The sequence below is a fragment of the Poeciliopsis prolifica genome, unplaced genomic scaffold, assembly GCF_027474105.1.
Source record: "Poeciliopsis prolifica strain line A6 unplaced genomic scaffold, Auburn_PproV2 SCAFFOLD042, whole genome shotgun sequence".
Lineage (NCBI taxonomy): Eukaryota > Metazoa > Chordata > Actinopteri > Cyprinodontiformes > Poeciliidae > Poeciliopsis > Poeciliopsis prolifica.
Window position 1 is genome coordinate 128,366 of NW_026562417.1, and position 23,917 is coordinate 152,282.

General features: G+C 39.6%; 5 protein-coding genes across 5 annotated transcripts; 1 reads left to right on the forward strand and 4 right to left on the reverse strand.

Annotated features, from left to right (window-relative positions):
- Positions 1-899: 899 nt before the first annotated feature.
- LOC129376178 (CD209 antigen-like protein D) lies at positions 900-2,248 on the reverse strand. The gene is made up of 2 exons (XM_055055699.1): positions 2,138-2,248; positions 900-1,804 (listed from the first exon to the last, which is right to left on the reverse strand). Exons 1-2 carry the CDS (start codon positions 2,179-2,181, stop codon positions 1,006-1,008), a joined length of 843 nt encoding a protein of 280 aa, XP_054911674.1. The 5' UTR covers positions 2,182-2,248; the 3' UTR covers positions 900-1,005.
- A 655-nt stretch (positions 2,249-2,903) lies between these two features.
- Positions 2,904-5,378, reverse strand: LOC129376228 (low affinity immunoglobulin epsilon Fc receptor-like). Its single transcript, XM_055055773.1, has 2 exons — positions 4,951-5,378; positions 2,904-4,638 (listed from the first exon to the last, which is right to left on the reverse strand). The coding sequence occupies exons 1-2, from the start codon at positions 5,013-5,015 to the stop codon at positions 3,606-3,608; spliced, it is 1,098 nt and encodes a 365-aa protein (XP_054911748.1). The 5' UTR covers positions 5,016-5,378; the 3' UTR covers positions 2,904-3,605.
- Positions 5,379-5,619: 241 nt separating this feature from the next.
- Positions 5,620-9,730, reverse strand: LOC129376227 (low affinity immunoglobulin epsilon Fc receptor-like). The gene is made up of 3 exons (XM_055055772.1): positions 9,646-9,730; positions 7,643-7,874; positions 5,620-7,027 (listed from the first exon to the last, which is right to left on the reverse strand). Exons 2-3 carry the CDS (start codon positions 7,705-7,707, stop codon positions 5,986-5,988), a joined length of 1,107 nt encoding a protein of 368 aa, XP_054911747.1. The 5' UTR covers positions 7,708-7,874; positions 9,646-9,730; the 3' UTR covers positions 5,620-5,985.
- Positions 9,731-9,820: 90 nt separating this feature from the next.
- LOC129376229 (achaete-scute homolog 4-like) lies at positions 9,821-12,177 on the forward strand. The gene is made up of 2 exons (XM_055055774.1): positions 9,821-9,907; positions 10,008-12,177. The coding sequence occupies exon 2, from the start codon at positions 10,033-10,035 to the stop codon at positions 10,522-10,524; it is 492 nt and encodes a 163-aa protein (XP_054911749.1). The 5' UTR covers positions 9,821-9,907; positions 10,008-10,032; the 3' UTR covers positions 10,525-12,177.
- A 1,728-nt stretch (positions 12,178-13,905) lies between these two features.
- On the reverse strand, positions 13,906-17,877 carry sapcd1 (suppressor APC domain containing 1). The gene is made up of 4 exons (XM_055055697.1): positions 17,350-17,877; positions 15,005-15,172; positions 14,210-14,356; positions 13,906-14,119 (listed from the first exon to the last, which is right to left on the reverse strand). The coding sequence occupies exons 1-4, from the start codon at positions 17,446-17,448 to the stop codon at positions 14,030-14,032; spliced, it is 504 nt and encodes a 167-aa protein (XP_054911672.1). The 5' UTR covers positions 17,449-17,877; the 3' UTR covers positions 13,906-14,029.
- Between the last annotated feature and the right edge of the window lie 6,040 nt (positions 17,878-23,917).

Genomic DNA, 23,917 nt, shown 5'->3' on the forward strand with positions numbered 1-23,917 from the left:
ATCATTGGGGGGAAAAAGACAAATCATCATTACCTTTTTTATTTTTATTTTATTTTTTTTATTGATATATAACAAATACAAGCGTTAGAAATTGGTAAACAACAAAGACAATAATAGAAAGAAAAAAAAAAAAGGAAGAAAAGAAGTAGAAAGAGTCCAGTGTGGTTTTAGGTATTTGTAGTGTTGTTGATATAATAAAGGAAAAAAGAAAGATGTTAAAATTAAATTTTAAAAAATGTTAAATTTGTATTTGTTCATTCATTTATTTTTGTATATTCCCCTATCGCCAGCGGTCAACCTCAGAGCAGAAGGATGAAATACTTAAGCTGAAATTATTATCAGGGATAATAATAATAATAATGACTTTTATTATTATTATTATTATTATAAACAGTAACAACAATAACTTTGGTAATATTGAAGAATAACCAAAGAGCAAAGACAAAACATAATGAGTTGGACTGACTCAGTGTAAGAAAATACTGTGAATGTGTGTGTTTGTGTGTGTGAAGTTATACAATAGTCTGTCATGTCTATCCAGATGCTCAAAAACATTGATTTAATTAATTAATTAACAGGTGATTTGTTGTTGAGCATTTTAAGAAGTTTATGCCACAAAAATTTTCGTTTGTGCTGCTTTGGCTTTGAAGATATTGATGAAAGGTTAAAGGTCAAAAGGTCAACCAGTCCCCCCCACTTTTATGAAATCAGGCAAAATTGGTATGAAACGTTTGCACAAACCAGCACAAAGGAAGTCGGGTTAATTGGCACCCATTTTGTCTGATTTGATGAAGGGAGGTGGTGGGGAAGGTGTTGGTTGACCTTTGATGACCTCTAGAAACTTTTCTTCATATCTTTATAACGATAGAATGATCAACAGAAATCTGAACTTTGATTTTCTTTGACAAAACAGTCTTTTCCAGATTCTAAAAGGTTTTATTCCAGGATTGACATTTTCTTAATACCAAACACATCTGCACAGGATGATGTTGCCCCCACAACATTTCAATTTTTCTGATCTGACTGTCTACTTCCATCCAAAATCAGAGCATCGGTCTCACAGATGTAGTGACGTCTAAGAGTACAAATAATGTCATCCCAGGTGTACATCCAGCCCAGATCTCCCACCACATTCGGCGGTACAATGGACACGCAGTCCTCACCATCCTTATCAGGGTCAACCTCACCTATTTCGTTGTTGGGCTGCCTAGGTTTCCAGAATCGGATATCAAATTGGAGTTTGTTTCCATTGACCCAGAAGTAGTCTCCCTCTCTCACCAGGTCCTGCAGCCCGATCCACGCTGAGTGGAACGTACCACTGGGACTGGCCTTTTTAACCCGGAAAGCCATCTTTGTCAGGAACGCCTGGTCTTTGTCGTTCAGGACAACAGCGAGGTCCCCCATGTAGTCGAGGCACTCCCTGCGAGCATTTTCCCAAGTCTTCTCCACTTTGGACATGAAGAAGCACCGGGAGGCGTGCTCCGTCCACCCCGGCAGGCAGCGGGAGCAGTGCAGCGTGGTCCGGTTACAAAGACCCCAGATGTAGTCGAGCCGCTGGGAGGACAGGATTTTTGGTAGTTTCTGGGTGCTTATTGTAAGCCGCATCTCCTCTAGACTCGTCATTATGTGTTTCTTCTGGACAAACTCGCGAATGAAGAGTGACATCATTATGGCAAGGAGCCCGCTCAAAATTTTGATAATTATCATATACCGGCGGTGTTTCCGATTCCTTTTATACTCTGGGATGCTTTTTGGTCGGTCCTCAGTTTCATTGCCTGGTCCTGATGGTGTGTAGGAAGCAGCCCTGACAACAAACAATAAAAAAGGGAATCAAGTTCATCCAGATGTAGTTGAACAACCTAAAGCTGCAGTGCCCTTAAATTTTTTCCACATTTTGCCACAAAATGACAATGTGACATATATCAACACAAATCTCTTCATGAAGTGGAGAGGAAGAAAAAAAAACTGATCTAAATAGTGCAAATAAGAAGCAGCTCTTAAATTTCCAATCGCAGATCTCTGAAATATTTCTGCAACCCAGACTATTTTATATACAGTTACATTTTGCATCTTAACCAGCTATATTGTTTTTATGTATTGATATAAATCAATATATCTGCAGTTCCTTCATCCTTACCTGGAAAGCCTTATAGCGTTTCCTAAATACGTGATCAATGACATGGCATTGATCTGTTGACTTTGGCAACACACATTTGACCGGGTGATTTTAAAAGGACAAAAATGTGCATGTTTTAAATGAAAACGAGGGAATACAGTTTCTATGGCAATCTCGCCGCACCAGTTCTACAAATCTTGCTGCTGAATCGTTGGAAAAAAAAAAAAACCAACAAAAACATTTCTTTGAGTGTTTGTTAGTGAAACAAAATGTAAGATGTACTACTTGATAATCTCAATTTTGATTAAAGATGAATAAATACAATCAGTTTTCAAATGCTGAATTTCATTCAGTGATGGGAGAAAAAGAAAGCTACTCAAACCAGAATGCACTCAAACGACCCCTATTGTCGTATTAAAAGTACAATTTGAAAATAATCTGTAAGCAAGTACCAAGCTTTCCATGAAGCCCACGTTTTTGTATTAGATGTGTTTCAATGGTCTGATTTAATATTCTAATTTCGAATGAAATGTTTTCATTAAAAAGAGAGTGACAGGCTCTCGCTATGGGGAGATACGATGAATCTCGCCATGGGGAAAATTCATGTGTCGCAGCAGCTAAGAACAAACAATATAAAATGTAAAATAAAAGCTATAGCACCATCTATAAAAAATCATCCAAAAATTTCAAAAATAGTAGAAATCAAAATATGGCATCTATTTAGTCTGGAAAGAGTCACATAAATTATACCTAAGACTTATTTCTTATCTTTATTTGTCTTAAAATGGGAAAGACTGAAAAGTTACTCTCTTCAAACTGGCTCTAGTTTGTAACAGTTTATACAATTATACATCATATACAATTACAATGTTATATTTTATACAATTATACATTTTATACAAATTTTCTGTTATGACTTGGATAATTAGTTGTAAATGTTGAGGTTTTACTCCATTTTGGCAATGGTTTTTTGAAATTTTCAACTTTTCTAGCTTCCTGTATCTGGCAGCTATGCTGAAGTGCAAACACTAGGTTCCTGACCAGGACCAGTTAGCCAGGATTTGGTTGCAGGTCTGTCGTTGTTAATTGTGTATTCCCACATTTGTACATCAAACATACCAACAGCAGCATTTCTGGGTTTTTAATTAAGGGGAGTGAAAAAATGTTGAGTAATAAATCAGTCATCTGCACAGGTCCCGATCTATAACCTAACATTCTTGAAATTTGTCTTTTTTGTTTTCCCTTTTGCTTCTTCTGTAGTTTTAGATTTTCTTAGAGTATAGAATGAATATTTTTTGTATCTCCATCTACCATCTCACCACCCCATCCCCACAGCATGATGCTGTCCCCACAATATTTCACTCAGAGCTTTGTCTGTACAGAGTTTTGTGCTTTTCAACAAGAAAGTTACATTTCAGTCTCTCTGACCCGACTATTTCCTCCCACATGTCTTATGGCCAGATTAAAACAGGACTTCTTCCAACTATGTCTAAATCAGGGCCTCAAGCTCACAGATGTAGTGACGTTTCCCAACACAAGTAATGTCATCCCAGGTGTCCATCCAGCCCGGAGGTCCCACGTCATCCGGCGGTACAATGGACACGCAGTCCTGACCGTTTTGCTCAATGTCCCAGGGAGCTATGTTGTTGTTGGGCTCGCCAGGTATCCAGTAGGTGACATCCGATTTGATTCCCTCTCCATTGACCCAGACGTAGACTCCTTCCTTGACCAAGTCCTGGAGCCCGATCCACGCTGAGTGGAAGGTTGAGTTAGGATTTGCAATTTTATACCGGAATGCCAGTTTCGTCAGGAACTCCTGGTCTTTAGCGTTCAGGACTAAAGCTAGGTCCCCCTTGTAGTTGAGGCACTCGGTGCGAGCATTTTCCCATTTAATGTCCACATTGGAGATGAGGAAGCACCGGCCAGCGTGATGCACCCACCCCGGAACGCAGTAGGAGCACTCGAAATTGGTCTGGTTACAAAAATCCCAGATGAAGTCTAGGTGATCCATGGACATGAAAGAACGCTGTTTCTCGTTCTCCAGCAGTTTAAGCTGGTGATTAATCTGGGTAGACTTTATGTCAGCCGTCATCTGCTTGATTTCTCCCTCAAGCTGTTCTTGAGCTTTTAAAGTATTGGTCAATTTCTCATTCATGCTGTCGATATCCTTCTCTATGGTTAAATTGCATGAAATTGTGCGCAACAGCTCGTCATACTTCGCCAACAGAATGGAGTAGTTTGCGTTGGCTAATTTCAGCTGTTCTGCTATCCTACTTTTCTCCTCTAGCAGCTTCTCAGTGTTGGTCTTCATCTCCTTCTTGATCTGCTCCAGACTTGTTACCGCGTTTTCCTTAGTGTTCCACTCGATGATTATGATTACAACCACTACGACGAGGATCCCACTGAGAATTCCGATTAAAATGAGATGCCAGATGTGTTTCAGCCTCCTATTAAGCCTGACGATGCCAGCGCTTTTATTCTCAGGTCCATGTTCAGGTTCTGATGTCCTGAAGGTAATAGATCTGACAACAAATACAAAAAGAGAGTCAAGTTCACTCAGATGTATCTAAACAAACCAGTGTAAAGTTGCAATGCCCTCAGAAATGTTCCACATTTTGAAATATAATGACCCTACACATATTTTAATGAGACAGACCAATTTGGATTTGGATGTTCTCAACGAGCCAGAATTAATTAATAAGACCCCTTAGCTAACTTTTACCATATTAAACATCAATTTTGCAACCCAGAATAATGTATTGACAGTTACATTCTACATCTTAACTAATATATCTGCATTTCCTTCATAAAATATCAAGTAATTCCATCCTTACCTCGGACTCCTAAAATCGGTTCTGAGATATGTGAGTAAGGGTATGATCCTGTCTTCATAAGACATTTCTTCTTCACACACTCAGCAGATTGTTGGCCTGCTGACTTTTGCAGATACATTTAACACCAGGTGGTTCAGAAGTCCAAATATCTTAAATGAAAACAAGTGAGTCTGGGTTTCTTCTGGTTTGCATGGCAAACTCTCCATGGCAACTCTTGGAATCAGGCAAACTGCTGAATTGTTGAAAAACAAAAAAAATATTTCTTTTTCAGTTGTGGTGTATTTAAATAAAAATGTGTGCAAAAGGTTTTCAAATGCTGAGTTTCATCCGATCTAACCTGAGCTTACGTAAAAATGTCATCCATCTTGTTAAAATACAAATTAACTGCAATTGAACACTTTTTAGAAAGTTGTGCTCAATTACGCAAGACAAACTCAGGCCATATTAATACCAGACATGAAGATATGCAGCCATATTCAATAAATAAATTAATAATTAAAAATTTTAGATCATCTTAGCTCATTTGTGGTCAAATGATCTAAAATTCTTTACAGAATTTGTCTTTAGTTTGACATACAACATAAAGATGCCAAATGCAATACATGTTGTAAATTTTTTCAGGGATAATTAGTTGTAAAAAGAAAAAAATAAATAAAGCATACCAACAGCAGCATTTCTGCATTTTTAATTAAGGGGAGTGAAAGAAATGTTGAGAAATATATCGAACAGTCATCTGCATACTGTGTAAATCACACAGGTACCAAACTAACAATTCTTAATATTTGTTTTTTTCTTTCGCTTCCTCTGTAGTTTTAGATTTTCTTAGAGTATAGAATGAATATTTTTTGTATCTCCATCTACCATCTCACCACCCCATCCCCACAGCATGATACTGCCCCCACAATTTTTCACTCCGAGCTTTGTCTGTTCTGAGTTTTGTGCTTTTTAACAAGAAAGTTACATTTCAGTCTCTCTGACCCGACTTTTTGCGCCCACATGTGTCTTGTGGCCAGATTAAAACAGGACTTCTTTTATCTAGGGCTTAATCAGGGCATCACCCTGACAGATGTAGTGATGTCTCTCAGTACAATCAGCTTCATACCAGGTGTCCAGCCAGCCTTCAGGTCCCACTTGATCCGGCGGTGCAATGGCCACACAGTCCTCAGTTTCATGTTCAGTGTTCAAGGCAAATTCGGTGCTGTTGGGCGCCCCAAATTTCCAGTATGCCACATCCCATTTGACTCTCTCTCCATCGACCCAGAAGTGAACTCCTTCCTTGACCATGTCCTGCAGCCCGATCCACAATGAGTGGGAGGTCATGCGAGGATTTTTATTTTTAAACTGTAACGCCATGTTCGTAAGGAACTCCTGGTCGGTTTTGTTCAGGACAATAGCTAGGTCCCCTCTGTATTTGCGGCAATCGACACGAGCACTTTCCCAGTTCTTGTCCACTTTGGAGATGAGGAAGCACCTGGAAGCGTGCTCTGTCCACCCCGGACGGCAGTGGGAACACGTCAGCGTGGTCCGATTACAAAAATCCCAAATGTAGCTGAGCCGCTTGGAGGACAGGATCGAACGCTGTCTCTGGTTCTTCAGCTCCACAGGCCGGTATTTATCCTGGACAGACTTCAGTTGGGCCGCCACCCGATTGGCTTGCCCCTCAATCTGTGCTTTAGCTTTTAAAGCTTTGTCCAAGACCGCACTCAGGCTGTTTAATTCATGCTCCAGGAAGGTTGCATTGCAAGGAAGATTGTGCAACAGCCGGTCATACTCCGCCTTCAGAATTGAGAAGTTTGTTTTGGTTAACTTCAGCTGTTCTACCATCCTCCTTATCTCCTCTAGCAGCTTCTCGGTGTTGGTCTTCCTCTCCTTTTTGACATGCGCTAGACTCGTCAACACGTTTTGCTTGGTGTTCCACTCGAGGAGGACGATTAAAAACACCCAGACGAGGATCCCGGTCAGAATTCCGATTAAAATAAGATGCCAGATGGGTTTCAGTATCCTCTTAAACTCGGCGATGGCAGCATTTTCGTTTTCAGGTACATATTCAGGTTCTGATGTCCTGTAGGTAACAGACCTGACAACAAATACAAAAAGAGAATCAAGCTCACTAGATAAGAAAACTTTTACCATATTTATAAATAGCTGCCTATGCATTTTTTTAAGTATTCAACATCTTTTCACATAGATCAGTTTTCCGATTCCATGATTGTTTTTCTCATTTTTTATTAATTCGAAGCTATCAGTCATTTAAACTAAATGCTTTTGACTATTTTTGTGGAGAATTTGCAATGAACCCACAGCTATGCATTAGCACAAAAGAAATGTAAAAAAATGTGGGGATTTGCAAATTTTTGTGTAAATTGTTGCTGTGGCAAAAAAACTGGAGGGAATGATTGATGCAATTTCACATCTGGAATTCAGAAGGCTACATAAAAAGATAAGGTGGGCCTGATTTGGCCCTGCGGCCACGAGTTTGACACGTGAACTTGATCAACAAAAATCAGTTCAGGGAAGGAAAAAGGTACGTAGTCTAAATGGTGCAAATAAAAAAAGAGGCCTTAGATTTCCAATCCCAGGTTTCTTAAGCATCAATTTTGCAACCCAGAGTAATGTATTGACAGTTACATTCTACATCTTAACTAATATATCTGCATTTCCTTCATAAAATATCAAGTAATTCCATCCTTACCTCGGACTCCTAAAATCGGTTCTGAGATATCTGAGTAAGGGTATGATCCTGTCTTCATAAGACATTTCTTCTTCACACACTCAGCAGATTGTTGGCCTGCTGACTTTGGCAGATACATTTAACACCAGGTGGTTCAGAAGTCCAAATATCTTAAATGAAAACAAGTGAGTCTGGGTTTCTTCTGGTTTGCATGGCAAACTCTCCATGGCAACTCTCGGAATCAGGCAAACTGCTGAATTGTTGAAAAACAAAAAAAATATTTCTTTTTCAGTTGTGGTGTATTTAAATAAAAATGTGCGCAAAAGGTTTTCAAATGCTGAGTTTCATCCGATCTAACCTGAGCTTAGGAAAAAATGTCATCCATCTTGTTAAAATACAAATTAACTGCAATTGAACACTTTTTAGAAAGTTGAGCTCAATTTCACAAGACAAACTCAGGCCATATTAATACCAGACATGAAGATATGCAGCCGTATTCAATGAATAAATACATGAGTGATTTAAGACTTTAGATCATTGGGGCATCTGAAGTCTGGGTGACGTTAGATGGGCACAAACTTTTAGCTTATTTGTGGCCAAATGATCTAAAACTTCACATAATTTGCCTTTATTTTGCAACACAACATAAAACTACCAAATGCAATACATGTTGTAAATTCTTTTCAGGGATAATTAGTTGTAAATATTAAGGTTTATCGACGTTTCAACTTTTCTAGCTTCCTTTAACCGGTAGCGGTGCTGAAGTGCAAACACTAGCTTTCTGCACAGGAACAATTAGCTGGGATTTGGTTGCAGGTTTATTGTTGTTATTTTTATATTCATGTATTTCTACATCAAGAATACTCACACCAACACCTCAGCATATTAATTCATTCTGTTGAATGTGTTAAAAAAAGAAGAAGGTGAAAATAGCTCTAGTAACAAAGCCGACAATCATCTGCATATTGTGTGAACAATACAGACGCTGATCTTTAAAAACTCAAACTTTAAAACCAATTAGGTAAAAATGTTTATTTTTATTTGGTGTTTATTTATTTATTTAGAGTGGGCATAAAAGACGCATTTTTTAGTAACTTGTAACCACTCAATTTCACAAGACAAACTCAGGCCATATTAATACCAGACATGAAGATATGCAGCCGTATTCAATGAATAAATACATGAGTGATTTAAGACTTTAGATCATTGGGGCATCTGAAGTCTGGGTGACGTTAGATGGGCACAAACTTTTAGCTTATTTGTGGCCAAATGATCTAAAACTTCACATAATTTGCCTTTATTTTGCAACACAACATAAAACTACCAAATGCAATACATGTTGTAAATTCTTTTCAGGGATAATTAGTTGTAAATATTAAGGTTTATCGACGTTTCAACTTTTCTAGCTTCCTTTAACCGGTAGCGGTGCTGAAGTGCAAACACTAGCTTTCTGCACAGGAACAATTAGCTGGGATTTGGTTGCAGGTTTATTGTTGTTATTTTTATATTCATGTATTTCTACATCAAGAATACTCACACCAACACCTCAGCATATTAATTCATTCTGTTGAATGTGTTAAAAAAAAGAAGAAGGTGAAAATAGCTCTAGTAACAAAGCCGACAATCATCTGCATATTGTGTGAACAATACAGACGCTGATCTTTAAAAACTCAAACTTTAAAACCAATTAGGTAAAAATGTTTATTTTTATTTGGTGTTTATTTATTTATTTAGAGTGGGCATAAAAGACGCATTTTTTAGTAACTTGTAACCACTGCTGAAAAAGGGCTATGATGTATTTGTTTTTACTTTGTTGCTGGGTTTTTTTGTCGTTAGTTTTAGATTTTCTTGGATCATGACGGCATAGAGTAAATATTTCACAAAAGGAAAATAATTTGCTATCAATTGTCTTTAGAATTGATATTTTAAACTCTGAGTTTAAAACTGTTATTAGAGGTAAAAAAAATTGTTTTGAGCATAAAAAAACTGTGACTAACTTATCTAAAATCTCAAAGAATACCCACATTGGTACACTGCAGGTCCTTTCAGTTCTGATGAAAGATAAGTTTGTTGGGGTTTTTTTTCTCTTTTTCTTGCAGTTTGTTGTTTTCTCCTTTGCAGTGAGCGTTGCTTCCCACCGAGCGGAAGGAAGGACAGGTTTTGTAGTTTCATCTCGATCCAAGACGTCTCCACCACAGATCACACCCCTATAAGCTCCCCAGCCAGAACCAGGCTGTTTCTGTCCTGTCATCCATCAGAAGGAAACAGATGAGGAGAGTCTGACGGGTGAGAAATTAACCTTTGGAAAAAAAAACAAAAAAAAAAAACATTAACTTACCTGAATTTTCTGTTCATCTCAAATCCTTGCTTTCTTTTTTTCTTCCAGAAATACATCTCATAATAAGGAGTTAATGGAGAACATATTTGCGCCTCCGCTCACTCTCCGCGGGATCTCCGCGCGCCGCAAGGACGCGCTCCGGCTGGGGATGCCCTTCCACGTCGACGCCGCCTACCTGGACCAGGGGTTCCCCTGCGGGCGGCTGCCCTGCTTCCCCTTCCCGGCTCCCTTCGGCGTGTGCGAGTTCTCCTTCGAGCCCGCGTTCATCCAGAAGCGGAACGAGCGCGAGCGGCACCGCGTGCGCTGCGTCAACGAGGGCTACGCGCGCCTCAGAGAGCACCTGCCGCAGGAGCTCGACGACAGGCGGCTCAGTAAAGTGGAGACGCTGCGAGCGGCCATTGACTACATCAAGCACCTGCAGGGTCTGCTGGACGTCGACGTCTCCCGGGTGGAGGTGTCGCTCAGGGAGGCGCGCGCCTGCGAGGCTCTTCGGCGGAGGACAGAGTGCGGAAGTGACGGAGAGTCCAAGGCTAGCGCGAGCGACAGCGGGGACAATGTTTACTGAAGACTTCCTGAAACTAAAATGTAGGTAAAGAGATGGGGGAAAAAAAGGGTTGAAATTACTCAACAACAACAACAAATAAATAAATAAATAAAATACATTTTAAAAAAAGGAAAAATAAAAAATCTCAAAGCTGAATACATTTATTCAGTTAAGAAAAACAAAATAGGTTTTAACACAATCACTCGTGCAGCACGCCCACAGCATGACAGGTCTTTCACCCTGTTTTGTGGTGAGCACGAATTTAATAATGTGGCACAAATAATGAAAAAAAAAACTTTGTGAGATTTCAGAGGCAGCAGCAGCATTTGTGTTTCTATTCTTTTACAAATTAAATCAATGAACTCACACTTAAATTTAGTTTTAGAAAAATCTCATGAAACCGGAATTTATACACACAACTATCCGCCGAACTTCTCTGAATTTCATCTAAATTCTGTTTAAAATAAAACATTGCTTTATTTACTTAGGCTGTTACATGACAAGGGAATGCCTGGTAGAGTAACAAAAAATAAAAACTATATGCAGATACATCATGGCAGTGACCTCTCTAATATGCCAACAGAAGGCTTGGCAAATACAATAAAAATAAAACAAATTTATTAGCAGGCTATCCCTGGTAAATTTTAAAATATGCAAATATTTTATGTGTATCTCATTAAAAAAGGTTTATTTTTGATAGGATTAGACAATATACTGAGGTAAACAACAACTATTTTATTACGGTTTAAAATTATTTTTAACCCCCTAATAGTGAGAAATATTTTTCCATGTTTAACTGGCATTTTTATTTATTTAACATTGGGGATGAGGTCCAAGTCCAAACCTCCTTACCATCACCTTGATTTTTATCTCCCCTCACAGTTTCTCTACCAATTTCATGTGTTTGACTTCAAAATAATACAATTTACAGTCAGTTGTTCAAGTTAAAAGTTTTCTTTAGACTTAAGTCCGTCAGGGCCTAAATATGCAATTATGTCAACATCACAACAAGAAAAACATTCTCCTTTACGAAGAAATGAATGTTTTGCGTAGGCTGCAAAATGAACAAATAATAAACTTATTTTAATTGCAAAAGTTTGTTCAAACTCAGCTGAAACTGTTTTTGTAATGTTAAGAAAAGTTTTTCACAACAAAAAGGTGGTGCATTTAATCTTCTAAGCAAACTTTAAATTAAAAGAAAAAGGTTTTATACTAAATAATTCATAATGTTAATTTGTAAGCTTCTTGTTTAATAACAGTTACATTTGATGGTGTGAAATTACATTGTAAAGGTTTGCTCAGACATTTATTGAACGTTGCAGGAGATAAGGACTGTTGTAAGTACAGCTTTACATCTTGTCGCAAGAGTTTAAGTTTGTTTAGCTGCAGGACTAATGCTAAATCAACTGTGCAACAAGTTGAGCTTCTTAGCGGTGGTTGGCCAGGAAAAGGTATTCGTGCAACTTAGGTAGAACATATTTACTAATGTTTTATGCTTTAAAGCAAAAGACACAAATGCAAAAGTGAAATGATCATCAAAACCAGTAAGAAACGTAAACTGATCTAGTATATTAATAAAATTGGGTGGAACTTGTGCTTTTTATCTGGCAGTAAATTACTTCTAGTCAGAAATAATGATCAGTATCTGGTAAAAATAAATGTCATAAAAACAATTATTTTCTTGATTTTGCTACTTTTTTTAAACATTGTATTTATGTTCAAATGGACCAAATAGACATGACTTTTATCATCTTTGCTTGAACTATTTCTTATTTGTTTTGTTCCGATTCTTTTTTTATTTTTTGGCACTGAGAGCAAACTGGCATCGTTTGAAACGGTGGGACTGCATACAAATCCTTGTGGTGAAATCCTAATCCAGCACTGGTTCAGTTTCTTCATGTTTTGTGAATTTAGTGCATTCATATGAATTTTACGTGACAGACAATCTCTATCTCTGACTCTTTCTTTCGGGTTGGTGTGATCTTGAAAGGTGAACCTCAGAGGGTTGACCTGTATTTAGCTCCATATTCTCCTTTCCGATTCTCACCCACCATTTTTTGAAAGAGTAAACAAAACCGTTAATGCAACTAAAAGGCATTAGGAAAGACCAGCAGGGTGCAGCTCAGACGAACCGTGCTGTTATGGAACAGCGGCATTGACAGCCTCGAAGCGTGACAATCCCTCACCAAAGGTGTTTGGCAACGCTGTGTATGAATTAGACCCAATAATTAGCGGAGTGCTGGCAGCCCCAGGCTTGATGGTTCAACGATGCTCTGAAGACCAAAAGCATGAAGCTACTTAAAGGCAAGCCTCCGTCATAATGGATGTTTTTCTTTCCGGATGTGCAATAAGCTGATTGTGATCTGGTTCCTGCCCTGATTTTGTGCAGGAGGCACTTCTTTTACATTGCATTGTTCAAGCAGGAGTATTTGGTTTAGTTCCACTTTTTTTTTTTTTTTTTGCATCGATTTATGTCACAGACAGCACAAAAAAAAATTGATTAATCAAAGTGCTCTTCTCATGCTTGTACAATCAGAGTACAGCAGCAGCGATCTGATCAACCTATCCAAACAGAGGCAGCGACAGAGGGCCACCATAGGCCTTGATGTCAACAAACACTCAGGGAAGATGAGAATTTGATGGAAAGATTTTGATATGAAAAGCTAAAAATAAAACAGTCAGGTCTGTGCATGGAGCTACTGTCGACATAGGTAAACAGGTGCCGACTCTGATCAGACGTCGGCATCCGTCTAAAGGCAGTAAACAATCCAGCCGTCTTTCCCTGTGCGCACAAAGCTACAGTCGTGCTACGCACGAGAGAAAATTCCTGCAAACGTTAAAGATGACTGCGTGCGATAAGGTTTTGTCGGTTGCTGTAAGATCAGTGTGGGACCACCAGAGGAGGTTCCTGCGGCGTGTCCCGACAGGGAGCCCTCATGTGGGGACGGAAACGGAAGAACCAGGACACAAAATGATGCAGGGTCCTCTCTACAGCTCAGGTAAACAAAAGGAAAAAAAATACAACAGTATCAGCTGCAAAGATTTTTTGAACCCTTCTGGAAACTACATGAGTGGGGAGCAAGGTTGAAAGAATGGAGATTATACTGAAGACACCACAGGAACACGGGATGACTATGATTAGATCAATAAACACTAAATAACAGAGCTACATGGGGAAATACACAAATAACTCGAAACACAAAATACAGAAGTCAGGAAAAAGTAAATCACAAACTCAGTTGGATCATGAGAAATGGCTGTAAAAGCAGATTATATACTGTAGGGTTTGGCTTTCATAAATTATGAGTGACTCACTGGTGAATTTTGCCAACAACATGTTAGGCAAGAAAACACGTTGGCCAAGATTATGATATTTGAAAGAACACCAGAAAAAACAGTGGGTAGAATTTATAGCAATTTATTCATTTAACTAAATATTTATGTATTTACAAAAGACTAAGGGTCTCAGACTCAGTGGATCTGGGAGGCGACGGTGTGCGGATCATCTCATTTTGAATTCCGGCACTCAGCTGAATTTCAGATCCTGCAGCTCATCAAGGAGAGCCTCCTTTTCCAGCTCCAACACGGAGATCCGACGGTTTTTCTCACTCACTTTCTACGAGAGGATTTATTTTTAACTTGGTGTGAGAGCATGGACTGAGGAATTGAGAGAAATGAGCTCAAACTTATTCAGCTTTACATTTACCTGAGTCAGTACCGTGTTTCGCCAGCGGAGGTCACTGTCCGCCAGTGGATCACAGAGACAGGGATTGCTGCTGACGTTGGGTTCATTCATTATAGAGCCCAGGGAGCCGTTAACCTGCTGGATGTGTGTGGGGAAGCAGGACCGAGCCTACGGAGAAACAAACACTTCACTACAATTAAAGAGAATAGACCTGATAATGTAAACGATGTAGTTATGAAATAATTAGTGAACGTTTTAGATGATATGAGTTCCTACATTTGCACAATTAAGTTTGTTTTGATGCAACATCATAGCTTCCTAACTTTCTTTCTCTGATTTTGAATAGCTATCTCAATATAATATCCATTTAGCTATCTGGCTAGCTGTTGGTGCATGTTTTTGCTGGTTATGCAAGAAAATATTATTTTATTATTAAATTCTGCTATTTCTTAACAGAATTTAATTAGTTTCCTTGTTTTTAAAGCATGCTACGTACATTTTTAAAAGGATTAGTTAGTACCTTGGAACACACAGATGTCTCTAAGTTTCAACCATAAACCCGTTGATCTTCAGTTAAGCCATAAGAGTTTAGAGACAGTTTCTCATCATTGTTTTATTATTTATGTCAGTGCTAGTTTAGCTCAATTGTTGTCTCATCTGATCAAGACATTTGTGCTTGTCCATGTGGGCAGCTGAGCAAGCCCGGAGATTGTTGGTGATAGTTTTTGTTTTTCATACTCAACTTCTTTCCAATGCTATACATGACACAAAAAATAAATCTGGCTCCAGTTCATTCTCAGGCCGACTCATCTGTACCTCTGCTGCACGTTTGTGAGAAGCGCCGGTGCTGTATCTGGTCTCGACGCACCGCAGAGCCCTGTTCTCCTCGAGCCGCTGGACGTACCACAGCCGACCCTTCTCCAGAACCTCCAGACCCGACCACAGAGCATCCTTCTCCTTTTCCAGGTCCTTCATCTGCTTAATCTGAGTAGAAAAAAAAATCAAAATGTGGAAACTCTTCATTTGGACGACAGTAGTCAGTTCCAGTGGAACTGGAGTGTTTGGTAGAAAAAGATTCAACTATATAATCACAAGAAGATAATGAGGTCACTTTAATATTTAAAATGTAATTAAAACTATGACAAAACAGGAAAACATCAGAAAATATAAACAATGAAAGCACATCTGGAAATATTAATTGAGTCTCCCTAATTGTACAGAAGGCTTAATGAGAAACTTTGCAGAACAAACTGGACATGTGGGGAATGGTGACTCAGACAAATTAAGCCAAAATGGAAAAGGTGACTGATGTGCAAAGAAATAATAAATATGACAAAACATTAGAATCAGGAACATATAATCCGCCTCAAAGAATGGCAGTAAATTTGTAGCCAAACCAACCCCCCCCCACCCTAAAAAAAAACACCAACATAAAACTGTTTATTAAATTAAATTTTAGGGACATTAATATGATTATCGATGCCAATTAAAAATCCTCTTGTAATTTTGGCATGGTGAAAAGCAAAAAATTTGAAACTTTTCCTTTTGCTCCAAAGTTTATAGGAGCAATAATATGTTACAATGTGGACTCGGATCTAAAGGAGCAAAATTACAGGCTCACAATGTACCGGAAAAAATAGGAATCAAAGATTTTGCCATGATTTTCACTTGTGTGGGAAATCCCACAAGTGCTAAATAATAAAGTTTTCACATATGTAGACAAACACCAATCACACTCTGAGCAGCCTTGTGCAAAAAGCCTTCATCATGACGTCGCATCACGTTAAATTAAGATTTTATTTCACAGATTTGGCTCCAGGCACACATGGACACACACACAAAAAAGAATAAATCAATGGAGGTTTCAAGGACAGTTCGCTGTTGGCCACTGTGGTTCTATAATAACAGCAGTGTGTATTTGCTCCAAACAATCGATACGTAACTTTTTAGGTTTTGCCGATGTTCTGTCGTTTTCCATAATAATGGATTGAATTTGTGTCATAATCCCGCTTCAGGGTCCAGCATTAGGTTGGAGGAGGTGGTAATAAATAAAAACCCAATGGATTCTTATTTTCCATCAGACTGAACTTCTTGTTAAACCCTTAAAATACTATTCTCCCCCCCTCAAAAAAAAACTAAACACCCAAAGCGATAAAAATACCCAAGCCCTTTAAATCCTCAGAGCCAATCTCATTGCCATGACAGTTGCTAGAGTCCATCCTGTCTGGACTGGCTCCAAAATGTTCGCCAGCTTTTCAAACCAGTTCCTAACAAGAAAAGCAAGTGTTACTAACCTTGGGTGAGATTTAGGGTGTTTTCTGTCCTGCAACAAGTTCAACTTGAATCCTTCCAGAGAGCAGCAACGAGGACGAGGACAACTCAGTAATGAAACTAGAGTAAAGCGAACGCCACCACCTAGCTGCTAACTTGACATCAAGATTTTGAGATTTTGAGGTGTTACTCTCATTCAAAAGTCTCTCCTGGAGGCTCGCCAAAACCAGTGTTAGTTGAAAATGATTAACATGCTACTATCAAGTGTAAGTGGAGTGCTACAGAGAAGCTAGCTGAACATTTGTTACACAGGAGATTTCTTTAAGTGTATATTGTCAATGACAAGCTTTTTTTAAATCTTAGCCTACTTCATGTCGTCAGACAGGTGCTATGTAAGTAATTTCTTGATTTCTTGAGCTTATCCAAAACAATGTGATTAATTACAATTAATTCATATTTGAACAGTAAAATGACTTTAGTTTGACAACTTTGCATCATATAAAAACTGCATTTAGCATTTACAAAGATTATATTACAACTTTGACCTTTAACAGGAGTGAAACTTTTCCAAAATAATGTAAATAGGTTAAAAAAAATGCATTCACAGAAGTTATTTATCCATCATCAGCACCCTATATGAGTTTAAAGGCGAACTAACATCTTGCAGCCACTCTTGGAGCGTACGCGACAGCTGCTTCTGCAGAAATACATATAATTAGATAATATGTGCTAAATTCCAAGCTTCGGGAAAAGGTCAAGAAAATGTACCACGGCCAAATGCATCGACGTTGTGACACTTTTATGGACTCCAGAGGAAGTAAATTGTTATCTAGTTATAACGTCTGACCATAAAACACACACTGAGACAGCATACACAAACACGACCTCACCCATAGGTAGAAGCGAAGGGCCTCCCGGCTGTGAAGGCTGGTCCTCAGTGGGATGATGACGACGGTGTAGGAGCCAGCGGCGGAGAGACGGCAAGCCATGGAGAGGAGGTCACCAAATGAGGGCTACCCCATACAGCTGCCTGCACTGCCGACAACAAACCACTGAGCTACACTGGTTTGTTTCAGAGAAAGAGAGAGTGTGTGTTTGTTTGAGAGACACACACAGAGAAAAAGAGAGAGAGAGAGAGAGAGAGGGGAAAAAGCAGAACGATGTACAGGCACCATGGTGCCCCAAGGGCGAGGTAAATTCCTTATGTCACTGCTATGACTGGTTCATCAACAGGGTGGAGAGCAAATGCAATAGAAAACACAACAGTATAAAACTATAAAAATTAGAGCAGGAAGCGTGAAAGGTGGCAGATTTTTAAGGGCGTGTTTTGGACTGGTGTGTTTTGGAGCTCAGCGTCTCTCCTTGATTTAAATCCAAACTCCACTGAGGCTGGAAAACGAGTCTGCGTCTCTCGTGTCCGTCTTCCCCTGTTTGAGGGCTGGCAGACGTTTCCGAGTATCGCATGAAGCATTCCAGCGCCGCTGCCGCTGAATGAAAACAGCACATACAACTGGCTTCTTATTTTAATACGCCTTTTGTCCCGACATGCTTTCAGGAATGCGACACAACCTGAGGAGAAAAAAGGGTACAGAATAAAACATGTAGATACTGTATATGTTTATATCGTTCTGGTTCAGAGTACAGAAAGTACTCACCTGAGGATGAAACAAGAACAAAATCCTGTTTCTTATTTTTTAGTCCATACCGTCATGATAGCATGACACAGTTCCTGCAGATTTGTCCACATCCCAAAGATGCTCTGTTGGACTAATATCTAGAGACTGTATGGTTTGAACTACAGTGAACTCATTGCCATGTTCAAGCAAGATTGGCAATTTAAAGTAAGGAGCAACTAAAATACTTTAAAATCTATTTTCGCTAGTTTGTCATCTCGGAATCGCTTAAAATAAGATCTGAAGAGGGGCTGTTGATCCTGCTGTCTTGTGACGGACTGCCGGCCTGTCCGCGTGCTCCCTGCTCTTCACCTATTGACCCCTGGAGAAAAGCACCAGCGCCCCCTGCTGGATGTGGATGTCATGGTAATTGTCCTGGTTATGCGGTTGTACATCTGAACACAGTCAAATTGCAAGAACGTTCACTTGGAGCGCTCATCGTCTCCCAAATAAGCTGTACATTCAGCATTAAGTACGTTTAATGGCGCACAGTTTCTATTGACAGTAAAACATGTTAACATCTCTCTTTTTGCAGGCCGTTCCATGATCTGCAAATACATTTCAATCGGCTCTAAAGTTGAATAGGCCATTTTGAGTCCGTTCAAGCTGCAGCTCTGGTTGTCCGCCAGCAGGGGGAGCAAGTGGGTCTGCTTGTTGAAACTTCCACAGCGGCTGTTTTCTATAAAGGCTATGACTTCTGTGAACCACCAGGCGGCGCAACACAGCGAGAACACAGTAGGGTTGAACCTCTCTGGTTTGACCAGACAGTTTTAAAAACGTGTTTAGACGTGAAAACATTCACATCCAGACACAAACCACTGAGACTTATTGAAATCACCTTCACCGTTTGTTACATTACAGCTACCATTTTGTTTCCTTTATTTAATGGGGAAAATCAGCAAATTGTAACATTTTATTCAAGAAAAAAAACATAAAATAAAATAATCTACAAAGTGTATTCATCCCTTTATGACTTTTGTAGAACTTCTTACCAGCTTGAGTAGATTGAACCTCATCTACTCTTTTTTTTTGCAAAACAGCTCATGCACAGATTTTAAATCAAATTTACATCTGAACTTTGACTAGGCCTATCTATCTTGTGACTGTCCTTTAATCTGACCCGTTACATTGGTTATAATGACATTTTTTCTTCATCGACATGGTGGAATGTTCATTTAGAAACTATACAGTTTAAGATATTTAAAAAAATACAAAATCTTTCAATATAATCCAGTGTAATCAGCTTCCTGGAGATTCATTTGTGTGTTATTTAATCCCAGTGTGGGGAGATGTTAGGTGCTACTTATAAAATACTTTAAGTAAATCTAGTTTTCAAATTCTTTTACACTTGGTTGAACAAATGTATTGTGTTTTAAAGACAGGATTTGGGTTATTTTCTTCCAAGACGCCTCCTATGTTTAGCAGTCTAATGAATTAAATAAAAGCCGATTTGGGTGCAGCAAACTCAGTTTCTCAGCAAAAGTCTGTGGGTAGACATGGCTCTGCTGATAAAAGTTCGATTCTAATCAAACAAATACTTTTGAGTTCAGAGTTTATCTGCATACGCACGTTTCAGCGAGAACGCAGTTCAAAGTTCTTTACGCCGTAAAAACATCGTACGGTCACCGGTTATGGAAACAAACGACACATTTTGACAAAATGCCATCTTCGCAAACCTCAAAGATTTTAACCTTGATTTAAAGGAAATCGGTGGTTCGGCTGCTTGGCAGTTTTCTGGAGGTTTGTTCCGGATTTGTGGTGCACTTTAGCATTTTCAACTGCAACAACACCAGTCATTTTATTCTCAGTAAAAAATAAGTTGAATAAATTTGTATCATTCCTGAACTGCAGTTGGGCACCACAGAAATCAGTCCAAGAGCCACAAACACTCCTGCTTTAGACTGCAGTAGGATTGTCGTTTTTATTCGGTCTGTCAGAATAAAAGGGGTTAGATACAAAGATTTTGCAGAGGTTTTGGCTATGAGGGGACAGAATTTACCCCCTGCAGAGACAACAAATAAGCTGTACATTCAGCATTGTGTCAGCATCCAGGGGACAGAGCCTGCTGGGGGGGGACCCATGACTCTGTTACATCACGAGACGTGTGATCCCCTCCAAATCATGGCCTAAAGCTCCATGAGCTCATTGTTTCATCCACAACAGATTGTTGTGTCCCCATTTGGAAGACCATTGCAGCCGCTCAGAGCGGATTTCTGTTGCTGCTGCAGACGCGCAGCATGCAGATTTGGAGTAATTTTCCATTCTTGGGGCCCCTGCTTAAAGAGGAAGTTACCTAAATATCGCATTAAATTGTGCGACTATATTTACAGCTTAGTTAACAGTAGTGGTAGTAATAATCTGAACATACATCAGTAGAAGGGGGAAGGTTGTGATACAGGCGCCACAGTGAGACGTTTCCACTTCTACAACTTTGCGGCTAAAACTGGGGGGCCCCTTCACTTCCTGTGTTACTCTTCCGTGCTTTATCACACACCTAATGCTTTTGCTTTCTCACACTGACTTTTAATAACGGCTGCGGAAAAAAAAAAAACGGGGCACACGTGGAAGCGAATTCTGCAGCTCCACGGTTGCTGCTCCAGGAAGTCTCAGATCAACATTTTCAGCACAAAACGATGGGAAAACGACATTCTTCACATTGTCTTTCATTGCAGACAAAGTCTAACCAACCAAAGATAAATATCTGGTTATGAGACATATATAAGTCCAAACAGAATATATGTACCTTCTGCAAACATGCAAAGGAAAATGCAAAGTTTTTAGTTCTACCAGCATAAAGTGGATGTTCTTTGATGAATGTTGCGAAGCATCAAAGGCAATTTATACTTTTGTAACTCAAAGTGTCTGTATTGCTCAGGCTAAGCCATATCAATCCATCCCCAGAAATGTCTCACATAAATGTCCATCAATGAAATGCAAAGAAACAACATAGAGAAGAAACATGGAGAAGCAGCAGTCAATTTTTATACGCAACAAATCTAGAACAAAGTAAAACTACAACAAAGAAAACTACAAAACAGCTGAAACGCTGTTCTTTTAAGTCAAAACTAAATGTAGAGTTGCCTTTGATTAGCAGAGAATGGAACTCTGATCAATATATGTGATGGGTATTGATGACTGCATTTGACTAAATTTAATGTTTAGAAGCTTGTTTCACAGCTGGTGACCTTTTTAAGATGTAAAGCACTTGTCGAAATGTGCTACACAAATAAAACTGAACTGAAAACTTCCATCAACAAGTCCCATCAAAATTCGGCCTTATTTGTCACGGTTTTGGTTTCCATGTTAGCTCATAAAACATGAAAGCTTTCACAGTTTTCATCTTCCATGTGGTTTGTGTGAAGATTTCTCGCCTCCATATGTGACCTGATTCACTGCTGCAAACTTTAAATAATAATAATAATTCAAAGAAATGAAACCCAATACCATCAGCGACAAGAAGGATCCAAACACTGATGTAAAGTTCTCCTTCTCCTCCTGTGGTTTCGACATCTGGATCTGGACGCAACAGCTAGAAGTCCTCAGTCTCGATCAGGACATTGGTGCGAAAAGATAAAGAGGCGTTAAGGAAAATGCATGGAGGACTAACTGAGCAGACAACCTTCACAAAAACAACACCAAGGAGAATGTTGGGTCGCCGTGCAGGTAGCATGACCACACAGAGAAGAAGCCAGTCGGGCCACAAATGGACCCCACCACCCGCCCCGCATGGACGCACTTCACTCTCCCTTTGCCTCTCTTTTGCAGTGTCACGCACCGCTCAATAGGTCTTAGACAGATGCAAAACAGATGTTGCCCAGATGTAGATAAAGGAAGAACCCCACACACACACACACACACACACACACACACACACACACACACACACACACACACACACACACACACACACACACACACACACACACACACACACACACACAGATCAGCTGGAGCAGGCCACTTTTTCTCCTCAGCTGTGCAGAGAAGAAGCAACCCAGAAGGAGCTGCTTGTGTTCACACACATGCATCTGTTTTTATGGAATGGCACAAAAAAAAAAAAAAAAAAAAAAAACCTAGCGAACATCAGAAAGTGGAGGATTATTTTCTGTTTTTCGTTCTCATTTTGGATTGCAGATACCAACAAGTCAAATGCTTCTCAGGAGAAAGAAGAAAAAAAAAAACAAAGAATTAATTTTCCCCTCCCACTCCTCCTCCTCCTCCTCTTTCTCCCCACGCCCACAATCCAACTCTGCAAAAACAGTATTTCAGATAGCGATCGCCGACAGGAGACGCTTCCCGCGCTTCTGAAATCAGCACCTCGTTGATGCAATAAACCACTCGTGTGTGCGGCAAGAGAAACTGGAGCGTGTTTAACGTTTGACTCCAGCTATGATTTTCTGTTCCGCAACAAAAGAATCTGACCTGAGATGTGGCTTTTTTTTTTGTCTTATTTCAATGGAAATGAGACAAACGAAAAAATGTTCATGAGACAAGTCAATCTGACTGCTTTTGCCACTGCATGGTTTTTAGCGTACCCAGGTGGAAGTGTTGTTCCTTGTAGATTTCCCATCGTTTTTCTGTTTCAAAAATTTCAGATTTTACCAGAGCAAAGTTCCTGAACGTTTCAGTCGGCCAGAACATTGGCGCTGGGTTTGAAGTTGATCAGAAACCTAAAGACGGCGGCGGGTGAAGAGTTTAAACCTGCCTCGATTGTATTTTGGCATCCGTCCATCTTTTAATATTCCACTCCCTTTCTTTTATTTTGTTTGTTTTTTTCCAAAAGATTTCTATCATTTAGATCCTGGAGCAAAATAGTGATGTAGTTTCCTTGCTGTCCTTTTTTTTGTGTGTCTTTTATCGAACTAAAGTTTCAGATCCTTAAACCAATTCTGAACGGTTGCTACAACATGAGGAAACACTCTCCTTTGGTTTGACTTCACTACATCCAGGCAGGGCCAAGGAAACAGTCAAGCAGGATCTGACCAGGATGCCCTGGTGTGATCTTAAAGGACACACACACACACGCATACACACACATGCACACACACACACACACATGCAGTTTCAGTGAGGTTGATGAAAAACAAATGCAAAGGTCCAAAGTTCCTTTGCTTGGGTAGATCTTTATCTGCAGGACTGATTTTAACCCATGAGGCGAGACGTTATTTTATATCCTTGCAGACATTTAATAACAATTACAAACTGTGCATCTTTTACATTCAATGCCAGAAATTGCTCATTTTCCTCTTCTGTCATATTTCGCGTTGCACTTCTGCGTCTTTGCATTGTTTGCGTTTCGTCGTGGCGCGTAAACAATCTCTGGTTTTGCGGCGAGACTCTGCAGCGCTTCGCTTCCGCAGCTGAAGGGCAAGAGGACCTTGGAAACCCCCACGCCGCACCTGTGAACCAAAAAGCTGCTCTCTGCTGTGATCCTTTTCTTCTTCTTCTTCTTCTCCTCCTCCTTCCACTTCCTGCCGAGAGGAAACTGACTCACAGTACGTGTCAAGCGTCTTCCTGAGGCGTCTTCAGCTCCAGATACTTTGGGTCGCACGTTTTTTTTTTCTCAAAACGACTTTCTGGCAAAACTATCGGTGATGCAGAAATGTGGAAAGGGAGCAGGAACTTCACCTCAATTAGATTTCAAATTTTGCCATTTATTCTCAACAGGACTTTGACTAGTCCATTCTCACTCTTTTATCCTCTGACCAGACGTAATGCGGGGAAACACAAGACCCACCATGACAGTTCCTACTGTTTGGAGCCGAGTCACATAGCGCTATGTGAC

Excerpts from the sequence above, each read along its gene's own strand:
- LOC129376228 (XM_055055773.1), bottom strand. The coding sequence starts at position 5,015 with ATGTCTTATGAAGACAGGATCATACCCTTACTCACATATCTCAGAACC. Across the intron at positions 4,639-4,950 it reads ACCGATTTTAGGAGTCCGAG|ATCTATTACCTTCAGGACAT; the intron begins GTAAGGATGGAA and ends ATTTGTTGTCAG.
- LOC129376229 (XM_055055774.1), top strand. The coding sequence starts at position 10,033 with ATGGAGAACATATTTGCGCCTCCGCTCACTCTCCGCGGGATCTCCGCG.
- LOC129376227 (XM_055055772.1), bottom strand. The coding sequence starts at position 7,707 with ATGTCTTATGAAGACAGGATCATACCCTTACTCAGATATCTCAGAACC. Across the intron at positions 7,028-7,642 it reads ACCGATTTTAGGAGTCCGAG|GTCTGTTACCTACAGGACAT; the intron begins GTAAGGATGGAA and ends ATTTGTTGTCAG.
- LOC129376178 (XM_055055699.1), bottom strand. The coding sequence starts at position 2,181 with ATGTCATTGATCACGTATTTAGGAAACGCTATAAGGCTTTCCAG. Across the intron at positions 1,805-2,137 it reads AACGCTATAAGGCTTTCCAG|GGCTGCTTCCTACACACCAT; the intron begins GTAAGGATGAAG and ends GTTTGTTGTCAG.
- sapcd1 (XM_055055697.1), bottom strand. The coding sequence starts at position 17,448 with ATGGCTTGCCGTCTCTCCGCCGCTGGCTCCTACACCGTCGTCATCATC. Across the intron at positions 15,173-17,349 it reads CCCTTCGCTTCTACCTATGG|ATTAAGCAGATGAAGGACCT; the intron begins GTGAGGTCGTGT and ends TTTTCTACTCAG. Across the intron at positions 14,357-15,004 it reads CTCACAAACGTGCAGCAGAG|GCTCGGTCCTGCTTCCCCAC; the intron begins GTACAGATGAGT and ends GTTTCTCCGTAG.